The sequence below is a fragment of the Neopelma chrysocephalum genome, unplaced genomic scaffold, assembly GCF_003984885.1.
Source record: "Neopelma chrysocephalum unplaced genomic scaffold, ASM398488v2 Primary Assembly neopelma1_96365, whole genome shotgun sequence".
In the NCBI taxonomy this organism is placed as follows: Eukaryota; Metazoa; Chordata; class Aves; order Passeriformes; family Pipridae; genus Neopelma; species Neopelma chrysocephalum.
In genome coordinates this window covers 133,497-158,279 of record NW_020925013.1, presented here as the reverse complement: position 1 = coordinate 158,279, position 24,783 = coordinate 133,497, and the positions used below count along the sequence as shown (strand labels likewise).

General features: G+C 39.6%; 1 protein-coding gene across 2 annotated transcripts in view; it reads left to right on the top strand.

Moving 5' to 3' along the window:
• RAB3C (RAB3C, member RAS oncogene family) overlaps positions 1-24,783 on the top strand; it is a 145,324-nt gene that overhangs the window by 59,413 nt on the left and 61,128 nt on the right. For both annotated transcript variants that reach the window (XM_027708589.1, XM_027708590.1), the window contains one exon: positions 14,259-14,377. In XM_027708589.1, coding sequence (XP_027564390.1) covers positions 14,259-14,377 — 119 coding nt within the window. The remainder of the gene's footprint in view (positions 1-14,258; positions 14,378-24,783) is intronic.

Below are 24,783 nucleotides of genomic sequence, written 5' to 3'. Positions count from 1 at the left end.
AGCGTCTGCAAAGCAGGATGTTAAATGCTGCAGAGCTACTTCTGTGTGGGCAACAAGGGCGGCAGTGTCAGCGCAAAGCAGCTCCCGGACAAGATGGTTTAAGATCTTAGTATGGGCCTTCAGTCACCTTAGATTGAATAGGCTCCCATCCGTACGATATCGAAAGTAGATACCATCTTCATCATTGAGGTCTGCCGTGGCCCTTTGGAGCATCATGCTGAAAAAGATTGTGAATAGAGTTGGTGCAAGAACACAGCCTTGTTTCACACCATTGGTTATTAGAAAGGGCTCAGAAAGTGCATCGCCATATCTGACTTGGCTGTGCTGATCCTCATGAAGTGAGATGATCATTTTAAGGAACTTGGAGAGACATCCTAAATGTTCCAAAATCTGCCATAGACCTTTTCTGCTCACAGTATCGAAAGCCTTGGTGAGATCAACAGAGGTTACATAGAGTCCTTTGTTCTGTTCCCTACACTTCTCTTGCAGTTGTCTCAGAACAAATACCATGTCTGTGGTACTCCTGTTGGCTCTGAAACTACATTGGCTTCCAGGCAGAATTCTTTCTGCTGTAGCGAGTATTAGTCTGTTCAAAAGTATTCTTGCCAGGATTTTGCCAGCAATGGAGAGCAGAGTAATACCACGGTAATTTGAGCAATCTGATTTAATTCCTTTCTTCTTATACAAAGTGATGATGACTGCATCACGAAGGTCTGATGGTAGTTTGCCTAGTTCCCAACAAACTCGTGAAATTTAGCATGGAGTGCTTGGCTCCCATGCATCCAGACTTCGGGTGGAATTCCATCAACCCCAGCTGCCTTGCCAGTTTTCACCTGCTGTGTGACCTTAAAGAGTTTCTCCCAAAGTGGGGGCAATATCCAATTCATACTTCACCAGTTGTTGTGTGATGTACTGAATTGCTGAATCTTGAACTAAACGGCTTGTACTGAAAAGAATCTGAAAGTGTTCAGACTGGCGATTCAGAATGGAGGTTTTATCTGTCAGAAGCATTTGACCATCTGCGCTGAGTAGGGGGCTTTGGACCTGGTATGTAGGCCCGTATGCTGTTTTCAAGGCCTCATAGAATCCTCTGTAATCACCCATATCTGCGCATAGTTGAGTTTTTGCAGCTCGATTGATCCACCACTTGTTGTGGATGTCACGGAGTTTCTGTTGGAGCTTGCTGCATGCAAGACAAAAGGCTGCTTTTCTTACATGGCAAGATGGCTGTGCAAGGTGTGCGTGGTGAGCAGATCTCTTCTTCCTCAACAAGTCCTGGATTTCTTGATTGTTTTCATCAAACCAGTCCTTGTTCTTCTTGAAGGAGAACCCTAAGGATTCTTCGGAGGATTGCAGGATGCTGTTTTTAATATGGTGCCAAATTGATTCGGGGGAGGAATCTGCAGAATCTGTGGAATGGTTTTCGAGCCTAGTTTGAAGGTTAACCTGGAATCTCTCTCTTACTGTGGCTGATTGGAGATTGTTAACTTGGCGTCTTCTCCTTGGGATACTGCCCCTTTTAGGTTTGAATTTGAGATTGAAGTTAAGTTTACAGCGCACAAGTCGATGATCTGTTTGTCATTCTGCACTAGGCATCATGCGGGTACGATGGACATCACAGACATCTCTCTGCCGCACCAAGACATAATCAATGAGGTGCCAGTGCTTAGTACTAGGATGCATCCAGGTTGTCTTCAGACTGTTTTTCTGCTTAAAGATAGTGTTAGTGATAGTGAGCTGTTGCTCCACACAGAATTCTAGCAGAAGGCATCCATTATTGTTGCAGTTTCCAACACCATGCTTGCTTAAAACTCCTTTCCAGGCTTCAAAGTTCTTCCCTACTCTAGCATTGAAACCACCAAGGATGATGATCTTATAATCTGCTGGAATCTTTTGGGTAAGGTGGTGCAGGTCACTGTAAAATTTATCTTTTTCAGCAGGGTCAGCTTGGAGAGTTGGGGCACATATACTAAAGAGGACAACATGTTGCTTGTTGTGTAGTGAAAGGCGTAAGGAGATAATGCGATCTGAGTGAGCTATTGGCAGATTTTCAAGTTTAGGGACAATAGAGTTTTTAATCATGAAGCCAACTCCTGAGAGATGCCTTTCGGTTCTGGGTTTACCTGACCAAAAGAGTGTGTAACCAGCACCATGTTTTCTAAGGCTGCCTTCCTTGTGGAGACGAACTTTGCTGAGAGCAACAATGTCGATGTTGAAACGTGGTAGTTCATGGGCAATTAGGGCAGAACGTTGCTCAGGACGACCACTATCCGCATTATCAAGCATAGTTCTGATGTTCCAGCATGCAAGTCTCAATTTGGGTACACCTTTGAAGGCAGGTGTATCCCTTTATTTCTTATACTTTGTTTGACCGCATCAGAAGATGCCCGTTGGCCATGGTTAACCAACCAAGGTGAAGGGTAGAGATGAGCTTTGTTTAGGCCACCTTTTCTAGGCCCCTCTCCCAGTGGAGCAAGCAGTGCTCTCCTTGAAAAAGGCTGCTTGGTCATTCAGGATGCTGCCCAAAGAGACTGTCATCTCCGGGGTCAGTCTCAGGTGACCAATGTCCTGAACCGCCTGCATGCAGGGTTGGGTCTGCGGCTTCCAGTGCACCTTTCACCTGCCATTTCAACCCTTGCCCGTTGCTACAGGGCTTTATAAATGTGGATATAACCTTTGAGCCTGCGCAATGGATTTTTTAGGTGAGATGCAGCATGCGCGGAGCTGGACACATCCTTTACTCCTAAGGTTCACCTGCCAGGGCCTAGCAAGCTTACAGGGCTAAACGAGCTCCATCTGCTCAGGTTTGGAATTAGAGTTGTCCTTCTACGATGACTGCCTGAAGGCTAGTGAGCCCATCCTGCCCATGTGACCCTTCAGTTTTGACCTGTCTGGCATGGGAGACTCTGCCGAAGGTACGTACCATCGCCAGCATAGCTTGCAACCTCATAGGGGCACACAAGCTACTTCCCCATTAAAATGGTTAGGGCAAGCCTTTCACTCCCTTCTTTTCTCCCAGCCACCTATACTCAGACCCAGGGATATTCCCAGGGACATTCCCTTGCCCTTGTCCTTTCAGGACACTAAAATTCCAAAGCAAACCGTTTCAGGGCAGTAGCCGCAGGTGAGCCAAAAGCAAAAGCAAGCCATTCCACTCCCCTCACCCAGCTGGGGCTCAGGTACTTCCCACGGCCCCAGCCCAGCCTAAACCCCTCAACTCCCCAGAAGAACCCACTATCCATCCAAGAATATTAATTAGTTATTGATTAAATCTACTATTTCCGTATATTACATTATAAAGTACATGTCACACTTTTATATGAAACATCCATGCTGGAACTACTTGAACCTTTACTATATTCTGTCTGGTGATGAGGCAATGGTTTGTTTAATCTTTCTGTAAACACTTGAGTTGTTTTTGCTCCTGGTATATCTGCTTTGGAAAAGGTTTGACCTGAAATAGCCTCTTTAAAGCAAACAAAAAACCCCCAACCACCACATAATTTGGACTTGGAATTTAATATAATTAAAACATAGAACCGCATAAATACAACACTACATTATACATTATATATTATATAAAAGGAAAAATGTTATGGTGACTCCATCATCAGTGGGAACCAATTACTCAAAATTTTAATTCTTTCCTTTTGGAGATCTTCAGTTTGCATCAGTTTAGGTTTCATTGAGCTGTATATGTTTAATTATTTTGTGTAACTAAGAACAGAATTGAGCCTCCTTCTTTTTGGATTTAAAATCCTATTAATCATTGATAATTCTTTAGTTTCAGTCTTCCTGAACACCTAATGATGACTTATGGAGCTGTCCTCATTCACAGTTTTGAAGACTGGGTACCTAAAGTACTCAGAAACCCCTGTACATAAAAGAAGTTTGATTTTTATGAGTTTGGAGAACATGTAACTTCTTGCAGCATCCAGTAATTTTGATGCTACTTGGCATCAAAGCAAATGTAGTACAAAACAGAACATTGTAGTACATCCATCTTAGCCAAAATTATGTGTCATACAGATCACATTTTCATCTTTCTGAAGATTGAAAGGGAAAAATGGGAGAAAAATCATATCTTCCCCACATTTATTTGTTGCCTGTCCTCATTGGTAAAGGTGACTTAAATCCAAAGCACATTTCAATGCTTCTAGAACTGAATATAATTTCCAGGTTTAAGAACTGAATTCTGTCATCCTCTAGGATTGCTGTTTGTGATGCAGGTGTTTGGAAAGGGCTATTTCTTCTCCCTCCCCAGTTGCAGTTAGCAGCAGTTAGACTTAGCAAAATTAGCAACTTCTATTTGAGCTGTGTGCTGCGGGCTGAAACACAAACCTCTGGGTGCCTATATGAAGCTGACTAATGAACAACCCTGGCAAATTGTCTTCAAAGCAGCAGTCTTTGATCATGCTTACATGTGAAATGAGCAGAATTAAGATTTTGGGTTTTTTTCCCCTCACAGTATATTAGAAACTATATATTAAAAAAAACCCAAAACCTCCTTTCGGGGGTCAATTCTCACTTGTATCTTTATTTGAGTTTCCACTTCTGCTGCCAGTCTGCCTTGTCAGTCACAGTAGCATTTTGTCAGCTGATGGAGGATAATTCAGTTATGTCTGCACAGTGAAAGAACATATTCCACAATTTAATCAAATCCGGGTAGAAATAATCTTCAGTTTTTATCTAGGATCAAAGAACACATGGTTAAATGTCTAATAATGCAATTTCCAGTTAATATGCTGGTCACTGTTATAGTCAATGACCAGATTACTGGGCTTTCTATTAGGGTTGCAGCTGCCAAATGCAGAGTTTGCATGAAGGAAAAACAGATGTCTGCCTAAAAGATGTCTTTTGCAGTAAAAGAAGCCGGGGGAGGTGTTGTTAAAGAACTTGAATTATGTTAACTCTGCTATGTACCTGATAGCTGCTCAATCAAGGGATTTCTTAGCCTGGCTTTTGAAATTAATTTTGTCTAATCTATATTTGAAAAAGATTAATTTGGTTTGCTATCATTTACATTTAATTTTATGTTTGATTTTCTTTGGTAAATAATATATGAACCCAAAAAATTTGCAATGTCTTGATATGCTTGCATATCCAATTCACACTCCTGAGTATAGCTCTTCGGTAAGATAACTCTCCTCTTTGTTTATAATTAATGAAATGTGAATGTATATAGGAACAATTGTGCATAGATATATTTTCTTCTTCTCATGCTTTGATAAGGTCAGTAAGAATTTTGGGACTGTAGACACAAACTTTCCCTGTGAGAAATTTTCTTTCTTATTCCCTGACATAAAGACATAATACTTAGGTCAAGATTACAAAAAGAATCTTTGTATCACAATAAGAATAGTGTAATATATATATATATTTTGTTTGTGTTACATACATATTGTCATATTATATACATATATACTTACAAATTTCTGTATATACACAGAAAAATGCACCTTTAGACTATTGTTAACAAGTTAAGGAACCCTACTACTACTGTAAAACCACTATTATATGACAATTAGAGGACTGGGAAGGAGTGAGATAGAGATGCAGTGGAATATGGTGGCTTCCGGGAAGCTGTGTCTTAGTTTTACTGATTTTTAAATTACAGAAGAAATACCGCTGCATATAAATAAAAGCAGAATTGTTGTGATGAAACATCCACTACTTCAATGTAGTCAGTGCTGCACTGTAGGCAACGAATCTCTTTGAAAGTTATTTTACACTGAATTTGCTTTTCGACTCTTCTTTGACTGTATATAAGCCCAGTGTCCAGTTTTGTAGTAGCTAGTGCTTTAATGTAGCTCTGATTATACTTGCTACAGATTTCACAGGTAGTCATTTTTCTGCTTCCATTAGATGGTAATTTCCTATTCCTTTAAGACAGAATAAGTCTGATTTCTGGAAGAACACCTGTACTTTGAGAATCACAGCTGAAGAATAACACTAATTATAGTTCATCACATGTGATCTAAATCCTACTTCTAGAAATTATTTATACCAGCACATTTTATTTTATTGAAATATTTGCATTCAAAACTGTAAATAAATCATGGCAATCATTCTGCCTGGTAATACAAATAAGAATTATAAAATTTTATATAAAATTATATAATTTTTTGGAAGGAATTGTGCATTTCAGTCAGACCTTCTCGCCTAACAAGTCTAAATCTCTTCATTGTGTTTTGCTTTGGTATTTGATTTCATCTCTTGTTATGACGTTGCAGTTTCAGGACTGATAGAGTTGTACCCCTTTAATCAGCATAAATGTTTTCGGATCTTCTTAAAAGGTTAATTAATTTAGTAATATAATGGTATAGGTTTTCTGTCTTTAAATATATATTTTGTTACTAAAAATAAAATGAGTGTGGATATAATGTAATTATTACAGCTATGGAACCAAGAAGACTTTTTTCTCTAATTGTATTATGCTTGAAAATTTCATGTTAATTGATCCCATAATTCACTTATTTAAAATGTAAGGCAAAGGGAGGTAAAATCAGCATTGTGAAATTGGAAATTTTGTGAATTCCTCAGAAAACTAAGAAATCTATCTGCTTGGATTCAAAAAGGATCAGTTGGTTTTGGGTGATGTAATAAAAGTGAGTTGTCAAAATAATTGCATAAATTCGCAGGTGTAAAGTGATAGGACGTCTCTTGGGCCTTTGTGGATATTGTTCTGTACAAGCCTGTAAATGTGAACCAGAAAACAGACTGGTATAGTTATGCCTGCCATATCCAATAGTGAATGTTTTTCTGATTCTCCTACTCCATGGATGTCTACAACCTATGACCTATTTCTGGAGGGAGTTATTTTATGGTTTTGGCCAGTAATTCCTTGATGCACTGGATTTGATCCAATTACCTGCTGTAATGAAATTTTTCACACAAGCATAAACTTAGCAAAAGTTAATTTGAATAGTCCAGCACTTTTCAGTGAAATAATCTTACATCAAAATCCAAAGGGCCAGTATTATTTCTTCAGTCAATTTATCACTAAAACGATGAGGATTTTTAGTCAAAATTTTATTTGATTTTTTTTCTTTGCATAGGCTCTTATTATTTGCTGTCTATGAGTCACAGCAAACTGGTCATCACTTCTATGTGATTGGCAATTTCACATTCTTTTTCTGAATTTCTAAATACTAAGTATTAGTTTTACAAATCATGTAAACCCTCATCCCTGTTTCTTTTCTTATACCTAAACCCCCAGGTTTTCATGAAAATCCGAGAAGTGCTGTTTATTCATCTAAGATTTGATCCCAGAATATGATTATTGTTTTAGTCATCATCTAGCAAAGCACCTGAAAGCTTGAATTCCTTACAGAAGTTACTTCTCTTCATTGAGACTTCTGGACATGTCTCTCAAAGTGCATCAGCATAAGCATTTATAAAGTTTGTCATACACTTTTGTTAAGAACTGATTCTAGATTCTCTTGCCAAGTTCCAGAGACACTTGTAAAATTTCAAATCTTTTTCCTTGAACTGTAGAAATTTTGCTGCTTTGTTTGCCTAATACTTTTTGAAATATAAGAGGAAAATTTCCTAGTTAATAACTTCATCCTTTACTACCTGTTCTTTGCTTAACTTGTTGCTCTATTTGTTGAAGAAATAAATATTTTTTTTCTGAACTTTTGTTGAAACAACTATAGTTCATCCCTCTTTGCAGAAAAAAAATAAAATCAGATTTTCTAGCAAGATTCTGATAAGAACTGGTGCTAAATACTAGTTTTGAGCCTTCTTGAATATTTTTAAGATCATAAGAATAACTATATTGTGTCAGACTAAAGGTCCAGTTAGTCCAGTACTTCCTCTGTGATGTTTGCCAGTAATGGATGCTTAAGAAAAATGACTGAAGAACAGGTAACGGTATTTCTACATAAATAGACTTTAAAAGCTACCTGTCTTCTAGTAGTCCAGAGATGTGAATTTGCATACTCACACCTACCTACATGCTTATGTTTTTCTCACAAAGGTTATAGTTTGCACAGGAAAGTGTTGACAAGTGTACTGAAGTTGTATTGGCTTCAGGAGACTGGAAAGTAAACGGCCAAATATTTAAGCCCAAGTATGCAAATTATTTAGACATTTAAAAGTATGGCATAACCAGTAAATCCTACTAAAAATATTTCATATCTTTATATGCTTGTTATTTGATAAAATCAGAATCCAACTTTAATGACCACTTTTTTTTGAAGATTATTACCAGTGGTGGTTACAGCTGGAGTCAAATCCTTATGAAATGAAATAAAATTAAATGAAATGAAAGCTTATATAGCATTTTTAATACCAATGTGATTTTATAATCCTTTTTAAAAAGAAAAATAAATGTCCAAAGTAATAAAATAAATTTACAGTGATCACGAAAGTAACACCGCTGCATTTCCTCTACTGCTGGATTATGAACTGTCTTTATGTTAGGGGGGGTGTTCAATGTTCTGCTTACAAAGATACAGGGAACTTACTTGTTAAATAAAATTTGCTAATTTTTTCAGGATTTCTTTGGATGAAAACCTAAATAACAAAAAAAGTTACTGTTTCTGAGAGAGTAATTGAATGAGATAATACATTTTTTATTCTGCTTTATATATAAGCATATATGCCTGGTGGTGCTAATACCAGTTACTGTGCTACAACCTATTGCACAGTGACCAGGGCTCCAAAATAACTTCCATATTTAAAACCACTTAATTTGAGCTACGAAAATAACTCTTTCCTCATGACAAGGAAGTATGACTGATAGTATCAAAATAAAGCAAGAAATCTAAATACTTTATTTTCCTGTATTTATATTTTCTTAAAGTTTATAGATTGTTGATATTTATTAATAAATATATCAATTTTTAAAAGGAAATAAAGGCATTTGAATACATCCACAGGAGAGCAACAAAATTGCTGAAAGGGCTAGAAGGAAGTCCTGTGAGGAGCTGCTGAGGACATGGGTTTGTCTAGTTTCCATCTATTCATAGTTCTGGCAATTATGCTTTCTGGTGAGACTGTTTTTCTCCAAAAGTCACTAGAATCACTAAATATGCTTATACGTGTGCTAAGCATACAGCTCTCAAACAGTCTGACCTAAAAGAAAAAGAGACCAGTGAGCAAATTACACAGCAATTTAAATGAAATCTATTTTAATTATGCCACTTTATGCCAGAACTCCCCACAAAGAGAATGCAAAGATAAGGGCACTGTATTTGAAATAATGCAAGATTCATAGATCAGTCACATATTTAACTTCCTCTTACAAGTCTCTCTTTAATAATTTACAGTTTTGAACTAGAACAACATAAAGGACATGATTGATTGGTGTGCATTAAGCATCATCAGCTGCTGACACATTTTCAGAGTAAATTAATATTTTCTTGTTGGAATAACCTGTGCTGTCTTCAATTATGTGTCTCTTATCGAATACCAGCACATTAGAGAAGTGTTTTAAGCATAGCCTTTTGATATATAGCCATAGAGCAGACGTATTTACTGACAAGCGAGAGAACACAGTGGTATTTAGTTTAAATAATAGATTTTTCACATGAAGACCCATCCCCATATCATGTAGTAGTTTTAAACTGATGTTTCTGTTTGATATCTTTAACCTTTCTTTCCTTAGTGAAGAGATTTTAGGAGTGCTTATGGTATATGTAAGAAATCCATACTGCTTTGATGAGGCTTTTTTTCTTGGTGACCTCAATCCAATTTAAAGTTTCCCCAAATTAATAGTTAAATCCTACCTAGGTGTAGATAATTCTAGCAGCACATTGATAACAAAGATATCTTTATGTTATAAGGCATGTGCCCTCTTAATTCTTCCTCAAGGAAACTAAAATAATTTAGACTATGTTTTCCCAGTATCTTGTAGTAGTAGTTAATTTAAAACTAGCTTTGAAAAAACTAGAGAAGTCATTCAAAGTCAAAAAGCCTTAGAGCCAGATTCTTGGTCTTTCATGAATCACCTTTGTGTCACAAACTGTCTGGATGCCATGGTGGACTCCCACGCTGTAGAAAAAAACCTTCAGCATCTCATGGCTGGCATCAACTGTCCTGTGCCACATATCCTTTCTCTATCCCTTTAACATATCCCTTTAACATATCCCTTTAACACAGAAACATTCTAGACAGGTTCATCTGAACGTGCTGAACACACTTTGTACTACCCATCATTGCAAACCTAAATTATTAATCACTACAATCAGACCCAAGAAAAAGAAAAAAACTACTATGATGGGGAATTGAAATATCTCAGCCACAGTCAGGTATTAAGGGAGTGTTTGGTGATGACAGACAACAGTAAAGCAAAGGAGTTGGAAGTGGAAAAAAGTGAAATATTTAGAAGTACTATGCAATATTTAATAATGCAATATTTAAAGTACTATGACCACTAAAACCTTGTAATTCTGTAATGTAATATTTAAAATCTAATTCCTACTAAAAAAGATTCAAAAGATAGGATCACCTAACCAGAAGCTAATAGAATAGTGTAACTTTATTATAACCAGAATTTATGAAAGTGATTATAGTATTTGAAAATATTTCTTGCAGCTCCTGAGACCATTTCTTTTTATTGTTTTGGCTAAGATTTTTAAAATATGTCTTTTTGTCTACTGTGTGTGGTACTTTTCATAAAGTATTCCCTCACTCTCATTAATTTCCCTCTGCTTTTCCACTCTACTTGTTTAATTAACAATCATCTGTTCTTACCAGACACTAACTACGTGAATGTAAAGGCCCCCAAATGACCTATGTGTCTTGTTTTCTGCCTGTCAAAGATGGAAATTAACTGCCTTGATTAAAATGCCAGTCAATAATAGGTAAAATTTTATTATTCCTTAGGCTTATATTACTTAGTTTGCTTAGAAATAAACATCAGTCAGTGCAAATACAGATGTTATATTTCAGAATTTAAATCTAAGAAGACAGTCATCATATGAGTTCTGTGGTCTTGCAAAATGGACTGTGATAACATACCAGCAGAGAGTAACTATACCTGAATTGGAAAAGGTTTTCTTGAAGTATGAGTATATAACAGTACCTGAGGGTACATGATGATTTACAGCTATTGTGATTTACAACTACAAATATAATAAAATATGGAAATAATTTCTTTTCTGCTTAGTTCTTCCACAAGAATAAAAGTTAATAAACAGAAAGACCATGTACGTTGTTGCAATACCTGTTTCAAATAAATCAAATAATTCTAATAAAATATAATATTTAATATTTAAAGTATGTGATTTTTTTCTAATGTGCTCTCTCTTCTGTCAAAAGGTATTTTAGTTCCTTAACAGTCATACAAAAGGATCTGTCTTTAGGGCACTTATGAATATATTCTGGTCTGATTACAAAGGAGATGCTTATGAATGTGTGGAACAGAAAAGTTTTGACACATTGTTACTGATATTTGGGTTTATTTCTTACATGATCATAAACACTGCATAAATTAGGCCTATTAAAATTTTAATTAATTCCTTATAGCAAGTGAATATAAAATAATATCAACAGGAATGTGCTTATCTATGGTTGAAACTAATAAACTCCACTTTATTCATAGTCATGCATCTGTTATATACTGATATCACTTTAGAAAATCTTCTTTTTTTTAATCATCCTATTAACATAGGATTAGCTATGAATTTAGAATTATGAATTAGAATTTGAGAACAATCCCAAATATATAGTTCCTTCCTAGACTGACACAAATCAAATGCATAGGTCCAGAAAAGCGTCTCCTGTTTCAAAGTCAGTCAGTGTTTGGATATTTATCTGCAGCTTCCTTACGCTTTGTGTAAAATCATTTAAGAACTTTCATCTTGATTTGTCTTACTGTACACTGCTTTTTATTTTCTGTAATCAGGAGTTCCTTAAGCCAACCCTACCTAGTTTTAACACTGCACAGGAAATAGTTGATGTCTCAGATACGAAGCGTCACTGACTTATGTCTTTATTGCTATGGCTTTTCACTCTTATAAGCAGGCAGGCTTCAGTAGAAATCACACGTAGCAAAGTAAGATTTGCTTCAGTAGCAGTGGGCTCCCACTTCTCATACTCTTGTACATACTAATCATACATGCTTCTGACTGAAAAACAAGCTGATAGATGCTGATAAAACTTGTTTGAAAGTCATCTCTCTTCTGTACAGAAAGGCTGAATGCTTGCTATGGGCTAATTTTCCCTTTTTCCTCCTAGACATTTTCTCTAATAACAAACCAAATAAATGAAGCCAGGAAAAAAAGAGTGAGAGTAAACCTTATTGCATAAATGGAATACAAAGAAATTCTTTTAAATAATAGCAGATGATATTTCTTCTAATTTTTGTTAATAGATCATTTTACTCAATTTTTCAATGATACTTTCATCTCATTGAAAAACTGACTTACTGAGAAAGAACTGACCTCTGAGTATTAGAATATGGACAGGCTTAGTGCAAGTTTTAATACCTTAATATTCAGTAACACAAGAAAATCTGGGAGCAGCTATCCAGCCTCCAGACCACAGTTGGTACAGTCTCAGCCACCTCAGAGCATAAGTAGAAAAGTTTAGGTCTGTCTGGCCTTCTTACAAAGACATAACCTAACTTCCTGTGAGACCTGTTAGAGTCTAACTTCTACTTTAGCTTTTCATCTTGAATCACTGAAACCACATCAAAGTAGCAGCTGCTGTAATCCAAGATGAACAGCAATCATATATTTCACCTTGTTTGGATTCACTAAACACCTTGGATATTTTTTGTTTAATCTAAAAATTTTCTGTTGTATGTAAAATCTCCTTATTTTATTAGTTTATGAGATGAATGATATATGTGTAAAGAAGGAGGCCTGCTTAATCTATTTTTCTGTTTTTCACAAGGGAGTACTACTAGCCTAAGACCTATTTCAGAAAACACAGCAAATATGTTTGTCACTTTTTATTATTTTTTCTCTGTAGGAAGGTAAATTTAATAAATTTACTTGTTTTGTTAAGTAAACTATTTCCTATCTACTAAAAAATTCAGAAATAATGATATTATTTTCAGTTTGTTAAAATTAAATATGCACAGATAGAAATATGTAAATGGCTTAAAAATAGTAAATAGGTATGCTGGAAATAGTTATGTGTTTCCTGTATTTCAGTTATTGCTGTTTCTCAATTTTTGTGCAGACATGGGTGATGGTATCACAGAATCACAGAATTGTTAGGGTTGGATGGGACCTCTGGAGCTCATATGGTCCAACCCCCCTGCCAAGGCAGGGTCACCTAGAGCAGGTGACACAGAAACATGTCCAGGTGGGTTTTGAATGTCTCTAGAGCCTGTTCCAGTGCTCTGCCACCCTCAATGTAAAGAAGTTCTTTCTCATGTTGAGATGAAACTTCTCATGTTTTGGTCTATGGCCATTGCTCTGCATCCTGTTGGTGGGTACCACTGAAAAGAGTGCGGCACCATCCTCTTGATACCCACCTTGAGATATTTATATACATTAATGAGATCCCCTCTCAGTCTTTTCTTCTGTAGACTAAAAATTATGCTAGGCACTGCATATAGATGTATTAACAGGTAGTCCCTACCCTGAAACACTTTTAAAGGTAGTAAGTAACACACAGAGTAGGAAAAAGGAAAACTTATATTTCTTTAAAGGCAATTGATGGAGTTGCAAAGACTGAGGAAGAAAAGTGGTTTGATGTAAGGGACTGATACCATACTCCTTTTTTTCGGTCAGATATCATCCTCATTTTAAAAACACTGCCATACAGTCTTTTTTTTTTTTTTTAAGTAAGCAAAAAGCTGTATTGGTGCTAAAGTTGACATGAGCACCACTGGCTTAAAATGACAAGAACAGAACAATCAGACATTGCCTTTTTGGTCAGGATGTTTCCTGATTTCAGGAACCATCCTGGTCTTATAATGAAGATCTTAAGGATGCTATTTTGTTTCAGCATTTTATCCACGACATAAGATTTTACCTCTGTCAGACTGGGAAGGTACAGGACAGGAACAGGAGAGAAGGATCTTACCTGACTTTCAGATTGATTAACATGAATCAGTGATGACTCAGGATATATGGCCTGACAAGGGACCATGCCTTTCTGTTTCTCTCCACTCTCACCTCATGACATAATCAATGTGTCCCTCCTATTATGATCCAATGCAGAATTCTTTTTGTTGTTTTTCTCAGGATTGCGGAGTTGTACAATAACTGTTCTCAGTTTTATTTCTATTAAAGCAAAAAATAATTTTTCAATTTATTTGCAATGTGTAAAAATTTTGTTTGTTATTGTTTCAGGACACAGCAGGACAGGAGAGATACAGAACAATTACCACAGCTTACTACCGGGGTGCAATGGGCTTCATTTTAATGTATGACATCACAAATGAAGACTCTTTCAATGCTGTGCAGGATTGGTAAGTAAAACTTGGAATTCATAGTAGATATCAGAGAGAATATGTGCTATCACTTTTCTGTTGTGACAGTATAAATTATTTTGGAAAACTTATTTCCAAATACAGTGCTCGAACATTCCGATACCCAAATAGGGGCATAGGAATGTTGTTTTTTTTTTAATTCAGGAAAGGCAATGAACACTTTAAAATACGTTATATATAATTATTTGTAATAATTGTATTTGCTGTGATTTCAGTGTAATGTACATTATTCATACCACTTAAACCAGCAACATGCCAGTGTAGAGGGTAACTTCTAAGATACCGGAAAGTGTTTCCATATTTCATGGAAAAATTGATATACCGTATGTGAGGGTCATCTTTTAATTTTTCATCATGTTGCTTTTAACCACAGCTAGATATACATTATGCTGTCAGTCTTGTGCCTCAAGTGTTAAAATGAGCAAACTTTATCACAGTAGCAGAACCTGGAATGGCTGAAACTTACATTATCTTGCATTATGTGAATGTCCAGTTGTCTCCATAAAAGTGTTTTTTTAATCACACATGGGCTTTTTTAAGTAAAGCTAACCTAAAACGAAAGCCAGAGTTTACCTCAGTGATTTCTTCCTTAACAAGTTATTTTAATATATGAGAGTCTTCCAGCAGTGCTCTGAATGATATGAATAACATTTGCCATGTGTGGTCCGCATGCTCTCTTGCATGCAGTTCCCATGAGAGAACTGTGTTTGAGAGAGGATTTTGTTCAGAGTTTGTGTGATTTGTTCAGTATGTTTCTTAGGCTTTTTTAAAATTTATTTTAAGATATGCTCTACTGTGGACTTCTGTCAGGACAGACAAGGTCAGAAACATGTTGCACACTTAAAGAGTAGTGATGCTGTCATGCCTGTTTTTAGCAGGAATTGTTGCCCAGCCTCACATTGTCCAAGAAAACAACTTTTTCTCTTTCACACTCTTCTGCTTACCATTGTTGTAGAAAGTGTCATGGAGCTCACAGAGCACCTTCCCTCTCAACAACTGGAGTTTATTGATCTATATAGGCTGAGACTGGCCATTTATCACTCTGAAAGTAATAACTGAGAACCTTAGGTTGATTCTGCTCTAAATGGGATCTTGATTTGCCTAACATTTGCTTTGTAAGCACTAAGGATGTAGTCATTCACAGTCCTCCAGGGAAAAGAGGCAGCTCCAGACTGTGTCCCACCTTTTTACATCAAGTTATCTGTACGACTCTACACCAAATTGCTCTTATGAGCAAATCTTTCTATTTATGAGAGAATCAATAAGCTTACCTGACTAGTACCGACTGAAAAACTGTCTTTTGGACAAATGAATATATCTGAGTGGAGTCTCTGCTTGATATTACAAGAAGAAGGCACGTTTGCTCCATGTTATTTGTTATGCCAAAGGGATGTTCTGCCCATGTTGTACAAAAGCTGGAAGCATCATGCTGAGTACTTGCTGTAACACGTTTTTGAGAACTGCTCTGTTCAACAGCATGAGTCAGAATCTCCTACCTAACAGAAGATAGTTGAAAGTGTTATTCATAGATGCTTCTATGAAAGTTTAGCAAAAACAGGGAATCAAGCAGTACACCAAAATCCTAGCTGAACCTGCAGATGTGACTACCAGCGCCACTGCTTCCTGGCCCTGCCAGCTGAAGCACTGTCTTGCTTTGCCTCTGCTTTTCATTGTCCGTGGGCTGACTCTGTTCAAGCACTGGGTTAAATAAGTGATAATGGCTGTCTAGGACGAGCTGTGATCTGCAAATCCCATTGTCCCATCTCTAGGCAAACCAGATGGCATGCCATATATTATCTAGCTTCCTCCAACACAAAGATTTCTTTTATAGCAAGTGTAAATATGAATTCTTTTTATTAGTTTTTCCACCTGTTTGTTTTCCAGTCTCCTAGATCTGATATGTTTGGCACTCTTTATCTCTTGGTGAAGGAACAGGGCTTCATACTAATTAAAAAGAAAAAAGTCACTGTAAAATGAAGCAAGAAAAATATTTAAAAGCTATGGAGTTCTTAAGTAGGTTTATGAAATATGAGTTTTTCATCATTTTTATCTAGAACTTTTATGAACTGTTGGCAGATATTATAGAAATTTGGTGGAAAGATGTAGTTGCAGTATTTTGTGTCATGATCTACAATCATCTGCAAGATGAAAGGAATGACAGATCTGCTCAGTGCCTCACTTGTCAGAATGAGACATAGATTTGCCTGCTATAGATTTTTAATATCATAAGCCCAGTTGCTGCTCTGCTGTTCTTCCTCTGTTTTATTCCTCCCATCTCAGAGCTGATAATTGATTTTGATTAGCCTTGGCTTCAATTCTGATAGTAATTACAAAACCAAAGCTTGCTTCTGAATGTGAGAAAAGTTAAGAAAAACTCTCAAATGCCAATGCTCCAGAAGAGCAGGCATGGCTATGTGCAGGTATCTGTGTCTTTCTGAAAGATATGGGAGAGGGAGTGGGAACTTCTAAGCCTCTCTGGGGTTTAAAATGCATTTCTCTGTGATAAATATGCCTCTCTAAGCAGTAGTGCCACTTCATATACATGAACAATGGGCCAAATCCAAGCTCAAATCGTATCAGCTTCAAGACTTGCTCTAGAAACTGCTCTGCAGTCCGAACAATGAATCTATAGGTACCTTTTAGAATTGGATAAACAACTTTGGTTTAAAATGTGTGCTGGGATGATTCTTTATATTAAAAATCATTTTTTTGCGTCTGACTGACATTTCTCCTTTATAGCTACAGATACAGATGAATAATAGTTGTATCTCTAGATGCTAATGCTGCAAGCTGTGTACCTTGAAGTAGTTTGATGTACATTTATCATGCCCCCCTAAAAAGACGCAGATTTGGGGAATAGATTTATTTCCTATAAAGAGGAACCCATTGTAGAGCATCATTTTCTGCTTGCCTGAGTTCTAAATGAGAAAGTGAGACAGTGTCCACGTTTTAAGTAATTGGCCTAGAGGGATCTATTTTCTTTAAAAATTCCTTCTTATTAAATCTGAGGGGGAAATGAGTGTTGAGAGTGGCACCATGCCACTTCAATGCTTATTTTTTTAGTTCAGTTGTAATGTCCAGTGCTTGCAGTAATTCCTGTTTTATGCTACCACCTGTAGCATCTCTGTAGCTTTTCCATCTCTACATTTCACTAGGAGCTGTTATGTCCCTGTTCCTCTTAGTGGTTCAATCCACATAAGGTGTGACCTTTATGGCGGTGGTACCTTGTGGTAGGAGGGAGAGGGCTTTTCACTGTCTTTGCAAATCAACTTTGCTATCAACTCAATATGCTGAGTTCTATAGAAGTTCCAGGAAAATAAATGCCTCTGAGTTGAAGTTAAACCTGTTTTTACAAATATGACTTTTCTAGACTTCCAATGACTGAACTGGAAGGAATTGAAATATCCTTATACTCAGGTTATATCTAATGCAATATCTCCACCTAGGTCAGAAACAGCTGGTATGTAAACCATGATCTAAAAGCCTGAGGGTTTTTTTCCCAGCTTGAAAGCCTAGACTTGAAACTTCTCTAGGTCCAAAGGCTAGACAGGGCACTGTATATATTTGTTTACACAAGTTGCTCCTCTGCACCTGAAAACATTGTCCCAACTACAACTGTTTGTCTGGCAATATCTTTATAACTGTCTGGTGACTGCTAAAGGCACTGTTTTAGAGGGCTTCCCTCTTCAGGAATTCAAAATTTGAGAATTCCACATTGCTGAAGTCTCAGATTCAGGAATGCTTCCTCAGGAAACACATAAGGCTGAAGGAGCCTAAGAGGCTTTGAATTATTGAAGTTTTTAGATGATCTGTGTTTTGTAAGCCTGTCAAGGCCTACAGAATCAGTTCTTCCTCCATTTTTGGCTGAGGCTTATGGGAGCAGGGAAGACAGTATTCTAGGAAACACTTTGATTACCCTTACCCTTTAAAAAAATAAAGTTTTTACCAAAAATTTTATGATCCTTTTTTTTAATGCCCCTGATGGAAAGATTATGGTTACACATCTTCTTAAGAGGTTCAGAGACTCCTCCATGCAAGATACTGCTCTTTCCTCTTTTTCTCTAAATATTGAACTTACTTCTATCATTTAAGAAAAATCCATTATTTACTGTATGTCAGGGAACAAATCTGGAAAGTGCTTCTAGGCAAATTTAGCCTCCACCTCTCATTGCTAAAACACATGACGTGCCATGCAGCACAGTCCACATGGTTCTGCTGCACTGGGCACAGACACATGCCATGTATGCCATTGCCCATGCCTGTTCCTGGGATCCCTGTCCTGAGAGACTCTATCTGGACACAAGCTGCACTATGTACAGCAGTGATCTACGCACAAACTGAGTGTCTGCCATGTAGAGCAACCTCAGCACAGCAATACAGCTTAGAGCCAGCTGTAAAAATATTCTGACCAATCATGCTAATGTTAAAGGTATATATAACTTAATTTATATATACATATATATATATATATATGTACATACACACACACATGGGTTATATGTAAGGGGGTGGAGCTGAGGTAATTTCCAGGAGATTTACACTGCTGCAGGGAGTGCAGCAAACAGGAGTGGGCAAACAGGGGCATGGCATGTCAGTGAGAGTGTGGCAGTTTGCATGGCAGTTGGCACAGACAGGGTGAGCAGGATGGGCACAGCCACCCTCCCAGCTCTCTCTGGTGGGTTGTGAGATAGGTGTGTGGCTGTCAGTTTTTGCTTTGTTTTTTTTTCTCTCAGCCCAGAAATGGTTTCCAAACATCAAAAGCCTGCTGCTCTCAGGGGGAGTGTGCTAACCCAGACAGAACCCCCCAGGAAAGATGCAGCTGTTCAGGTCACTGGCTGCACAGTGTCTGAGCCTGGCATCAGTACCAGAGGACAGTGTGAGAGATGCCTGCAACGATGCAAGCAGGTGAATGATTTGCTGTGCCTAGTGGCAGAGCTCAAGGAAGAAGTGGAGAGGCTAAGAAGTATTAGGGAGAGTGAAAGGGAAATAGACTGGTGGAGTCATACCCTTTCGACCCCAAAAGAAGGGTCAAGCAGGAGATGGTGAAGCCCTGCCCCTCCTGCCATCAGGTAGATGGAGCAAACCAAGTAGATGGGGGGGAATGGAAACAGGCCCTCAATTGAAGAGGTAAAGGAATCCCCTCCTGACCCCTATCAGCTCCCACGGTGCCCTTAAAGAACAGGAATGAGGCCCTGGACCCAGAGAGTCAGGCAGAGGGCAGTCAAGAGGATCTGTCTGGAGGGTCTCCTGGTTGCACCCCATCTACCTAACGGATTTACAACCACAGCTATAAAGAAAAAAGAAGGGTAGTTGTAGTAGGTGACTCCCTTCTGAGGGGAACTGAAGGCCCTATATGCCAACTGGACCCATCCCACAGGAAAGTCTGCTGCCTTCCCGGGCCCCAGGTGAGGGTTATTAGTAGGAGACTCCCTGAGCTAATCCAGCCCTCTGATTATTATCAACTGCTGGTGGTCCAGGCTGGCAGTGATGACTAATGAAAGAGGCACCAGGCTAATTAAAAAGGACTTCAAAGCGCTGGGTCGCTGTTCTCCTCAGTTCCTGCAGGAATGAATGAGGAGAGGAGTAGGAAAACCTATCTTATCAATAGATGACTAAAGGATTGGTTCCACTGGCAGAATTTTTGTTTTTTCGACCATGGGGCAAATTCTATGATACCTAGCCTGCTAGAGTCAGATGTGCTTCATCTATCTAGCAAGGACAAAAGGACTTTAGCCCGTAAGTTGTCAGGGCTGATCAGGAGGGCTTTAAACTAGGTTTGAAGGGGGAAGGGGTTGAAACAAGGCTCTTTAGAGATGAGCCTAAGTGTGGAGAGCCAGAGTTAGAAGTGAAATCAGCAGCCCAGCTGAAGTGTATGTACACCAATGCACACAGTATGGGTAACAAATAAGAGGAGCTGGAAGCCATTGTGCAGCAGGAAAGCTATGATGTAGTTGCCATCACAGAAACGTGGTGGGATGACTCGCATGATTGGAGTGCTGCCATGGATGGCTACAAGCTCTTCAGAAGGGATAGGCAAGGTAGGAGAGGTGGAGGGGTGGCTCTGTATGTTAGAGAGTCTCTTGACTGTAGAACTTGAAGTCAGTAACGATAAGGTTGAGTGCCTGTGGATCAGAATCAGGGAAAGGCCAACAAGGCTGACATCCTGGTGGGAGTCTGTTATAGACCACCCAATCAGGATGATGAGGGTGATGAATTATTCTACAAGCAGCTGGCAGATGTCTCAAAATCGCCAGCCCTTGTTCTTGTGGGTGACTTTAACCTGCTGGATGTCTACTGTAAACTCAGCAGAGAAGAGGCAGTCTAGGAGAATCCTAGAGTGTATAGAGGATAATTTCCTGCTCCAGCTGGTAAATGAGCCTACTAGACCTGCTATTCATAAACAGAGAGGGGCTGGTGGCAGATGTGGTGATCAGAGGCCATCTGGGGCACAGTGACCATGAAATAATAGAGTTTTCAATACTCAGGGATGCAAAGAGGGCCATCAATAAAACTGCTACCCTGGACTTCTGGAGGGCAGATTTCGGCGTATTCAGAAAACTGGTTCAGAGAGTACCTTGGGAAACAGCCCTTGAAAACTAAGGGGTCCAGGAGGGATGGTCATGCTTTAAGGAGAAAGTCTTGAATGCACAGGAGCAGGCTGTCCCAGTGTGCTGAAAGGTGAGCTGGTGGGGAAGATGACTGGTCTGGCTGAACAGGGAGATTTTGAAGGAAATTAGGGGAAAAAAGAGAGCTAACAGACTATGGAAAAAAGGGCTGGCTACTCAGGAAGAGTTTAGGAATATAGTTAGGTCATGTAGAAAGAAAATTAGAGCAACAAAGGCACAATTTGAACTCAATCTAGCCACTTCTGTTAGGGATAACAAGAAGTCCTACAAATACATCAATAGCAAAAGGAGGGGTGAGGAAAAGCTCCATACTTTGTTGGACATGGCAGGGAACATAGTCACCAAAGATGAGGAAAAGGCTGAGGTACTTAACACCTTCTTTGCCTCAGTTTTCAACAGTAAGACAGGTTGTCCTCAGGAGAACTGGCCTCCGGAGCTGGTAGACAGAGACAGGAAGCCAAATAGCCCCCCTGTAATCCAGGAGGAAACAGTTAGTGACCTGCTGAGCCACCTGGATCCTCACAAGTCTATGGGACCAGATGGGATCCATCCAAGGGTGATGACTCTCCTCCCATTGTGGGGTTCCATTTCCGATAGTTTGAGGTGGATAGGGAGGGGGAAACTCCAGCACCAGGGGTTTCTTCAGGTCCTGAGCCTGGAGGGGTTAGGTGCTCACCCCTCCCCCCACCCACACAGTTCCATGGCAGCCAGAGAGACAGCACACGGGACTTGGAGAGGAGGCAAGAGGGGGAGTTTATTGTTGGGGTGGTTACATTTATAGGTCTTGGAGGATTCACAGATTAACCTGTAATTACAGGCTTAGGGTCATACAGGAAACACCAATCGCAGGAAGGGGTTAACGACCAATAGGAAGGGGTTAACAAAGTCCAATGAGAAGACTTCTTGATATCTTCTCAGGACATTCCTGAGACAGAGATAACACCTGCCGTGGGGGGTCTTGGGAAGAAGAAAGCATGAGTTAGCAAAGAGACTACAAAAAGCCATTTTGAGACATGTTTAAACAAGAATTGCTCATATAATGCAGATTTACTGCTACAACGAGGGAGCTGGTGGAAGAGCTCACCAAGCCGCTCTCCATCATCTGCCAACAGTCCTGGCTCCCTGGGGAGGTCCCAAATGACTGGAAGTTGGTGAATGTCACGCCCATCCACAAAAAGAGCTGCAAGGAGGACTTGGGAAACTACAGGCCTGTCAGCCTGACCTCAGTGCCTGGCAAGGTTATGGAGCAGATCATCCTCAGTGCAATCACACAACACGTACAGCCAGCACCACCCTGCCCAGAAGGGCAGGTCCTGTCTGACCAGCCTGATCTCCTTTTATGAGCAGGTGAACCACCTGGTGGATGGGGGGAAGGCTGTGGATGTAGTCTGTCTGGACTTCAGCAAAGCCTTTGACACTATCTCCCACACCATGCTCCTGAAAAAGCTGGCAGCCCATGACTTGGACAGGGGCACTCTGTAGTGGGTTAAGAACTGGCTGGAGGGCCGGGCCCAGAGAGTGGTGGTGAAGGGTGCTGCATCCAGTTGGCAGCTGGTCACTTGTGGTGTCCCCCAGGGATCAGTGTTGGGCCCAGTCCCGCTAAATATCTTTACTGATGATCTGGGTGAGGGGATTGAGTGTCATTCATGGCTAGGCTTCGTGAACGAAGATTTGGGAAGGGCTCTACCCACGTTTGTTGCATGCGCATTGGTGGCTAAAAAGGCCAATACGAGATAGGCATGTCCGGTTGCAAAAGGCACAGCAGAAAGACTCCTTTGGTCTTGCAGAAGATGGTATATTCTGCAAGGCTCGATTCTTTCTGCATTGTCTTTTCTCCTCGAGAGTGATCCTGCGTGCTTTCTCAAAAGCATCAGCAGCTTTATAGATGGTCTCCCGATTGGAGGCCAGAGTAGACCAGTTATGGTGGTCAATGTGGCCAAGGCTGAGATATTGTTTCAGGGAGTCCTTGTATCTTTTCTTTGGGGCTCCTCTCTTGCGGCAGCCAGTGGCAAGTTCACCATAAAGCAGGATCTTAGTGAGGCGGTGGTCCTTCATCCTGGAGACGTGTCCTGCCCAACGCAGCTGTGTTCTCAGCAACATGGCCTCAATACTTGTGACTGCTGCTTGTTCAAGAACAGATGTATTAGTCACATAATCTGACCAGTGGATGTTTAGGATTGTACGGAGACAGCGTTGATCGAAGCGTTCTAGGAGACACAGGTGGTAGCAGTAGATGACCCATGATTCAGATCCATATAAAAGAGTAGACAGCACAATGGCTCTGTAAACACTGATCTTGGTACTTTTCTTCAAGTGTTTATTTCACCAGACTCTTTTATGAAGCTTTCCGAAAGCACTATATGCCTTTGCTAACCTGTTGTCTATCTCTCCGTCAATCTTACCATCCGAGGAGATGAGGCTACCTAGGTAATTAAACTGCTGGGCTAATTTGAGCTCTGATTTGCCAATGGTGATGTGGGGATGATGAAAGACTTCCTGAGGTGCAGGTTGATGGAGAACTTCTGTCCTCTTTAAGCTGACTTCCAGCCCCAAAAGCTCAGCAGCGTCTGCAAAGCAGGATGTTAAATGCTGCAGAGCTACTTCTGTGTGGGCAACAAGGGCGGCAGTGTCAGCGCAAAGCAGCTCCCGGACAAGATGGTTTAAGATCTTAGTATGGGCCTTCAGTCACCTTAGATTGAATAGGCTCCCATCCGTACGATATCGAAAGTAGATACCATCTTCATCATTGAGGTCTGCCGTGGCCCTTTGGAGCATCATGCTGAAAAAGATTGTGAATAGAGTTGGTGCAAGAACACAGCCTTGTTTCACACCATTGGTTATTAGAAAGGGCTCAGAAAGTGCATCGCCATATCTGACTTGGCTGTGCTGATCCTCATGAAGTGAGATGATCATTTTAAGGAACTTGGAGAGACATCCTAAATGTTCCAAAATCTGCCATAGACCTTTTCTGCTCACAGTATCGAAAGCCTTGGTGAGATCAACAGAGGTTACATAGAGTCCTTTGTTCTGTTCCCTACACTTCTCTTGCAGTTGTCTCAGAACAAATACCATGTCTGTGGTACTCCTGTTGGCTCTGAAACTACATTGGCTTCCAGGCAGAATTCTTTCTGCTGTAGCGAGTATTAGTCTGTTCAAAAGTATTCTTGCCAGGATTTTGCCAGCAATGGAGAGCAGAGTAATACCACGGTAATTTGAGCAATCTGATTTAATTCCTTTCTTCTTATACAAAGTGATGATGACTGCATCACGAAGGTCTGATGGTAGTTTGCCTAGTTCCCAACAAACTCGTGAAATTTAGCATGGAGTGCTTGGCCCCCATGCATCCAGACTTCGGGTGGAATTCCATCAACCCCAGCTGCCTTGCCAGTTTTCACCTGGTGTGTGACCTTAAAGAGTTTCTCCCAAAGTGGGGGCAATATCCAATTCATACTTCACCAGTTGTTGTGTGATGTACTGAATTGCTGAATCTTGAACTACACGGCTAGTACTGAAAAGAATCTGAAAGTGTTCAGACTGGCGATTCAGAATGGAGGTTTTATCTGTCAGAAGCATTTGACCATCTGCGCTGAGTAGGGGGCTTTGGACCTGGTATGTAGGCCCGTATGCTGTTTTCAAGGCCTCATAGAATCCTCTGTAATCACCCATATCTGCGCATAGTTGAGTTTTTGCAGCTCGATTGATCCACCACTTGTTGTGGATGTCACGGAGTTTCTGTTGGAGCTTGCTGCATGCAAGACG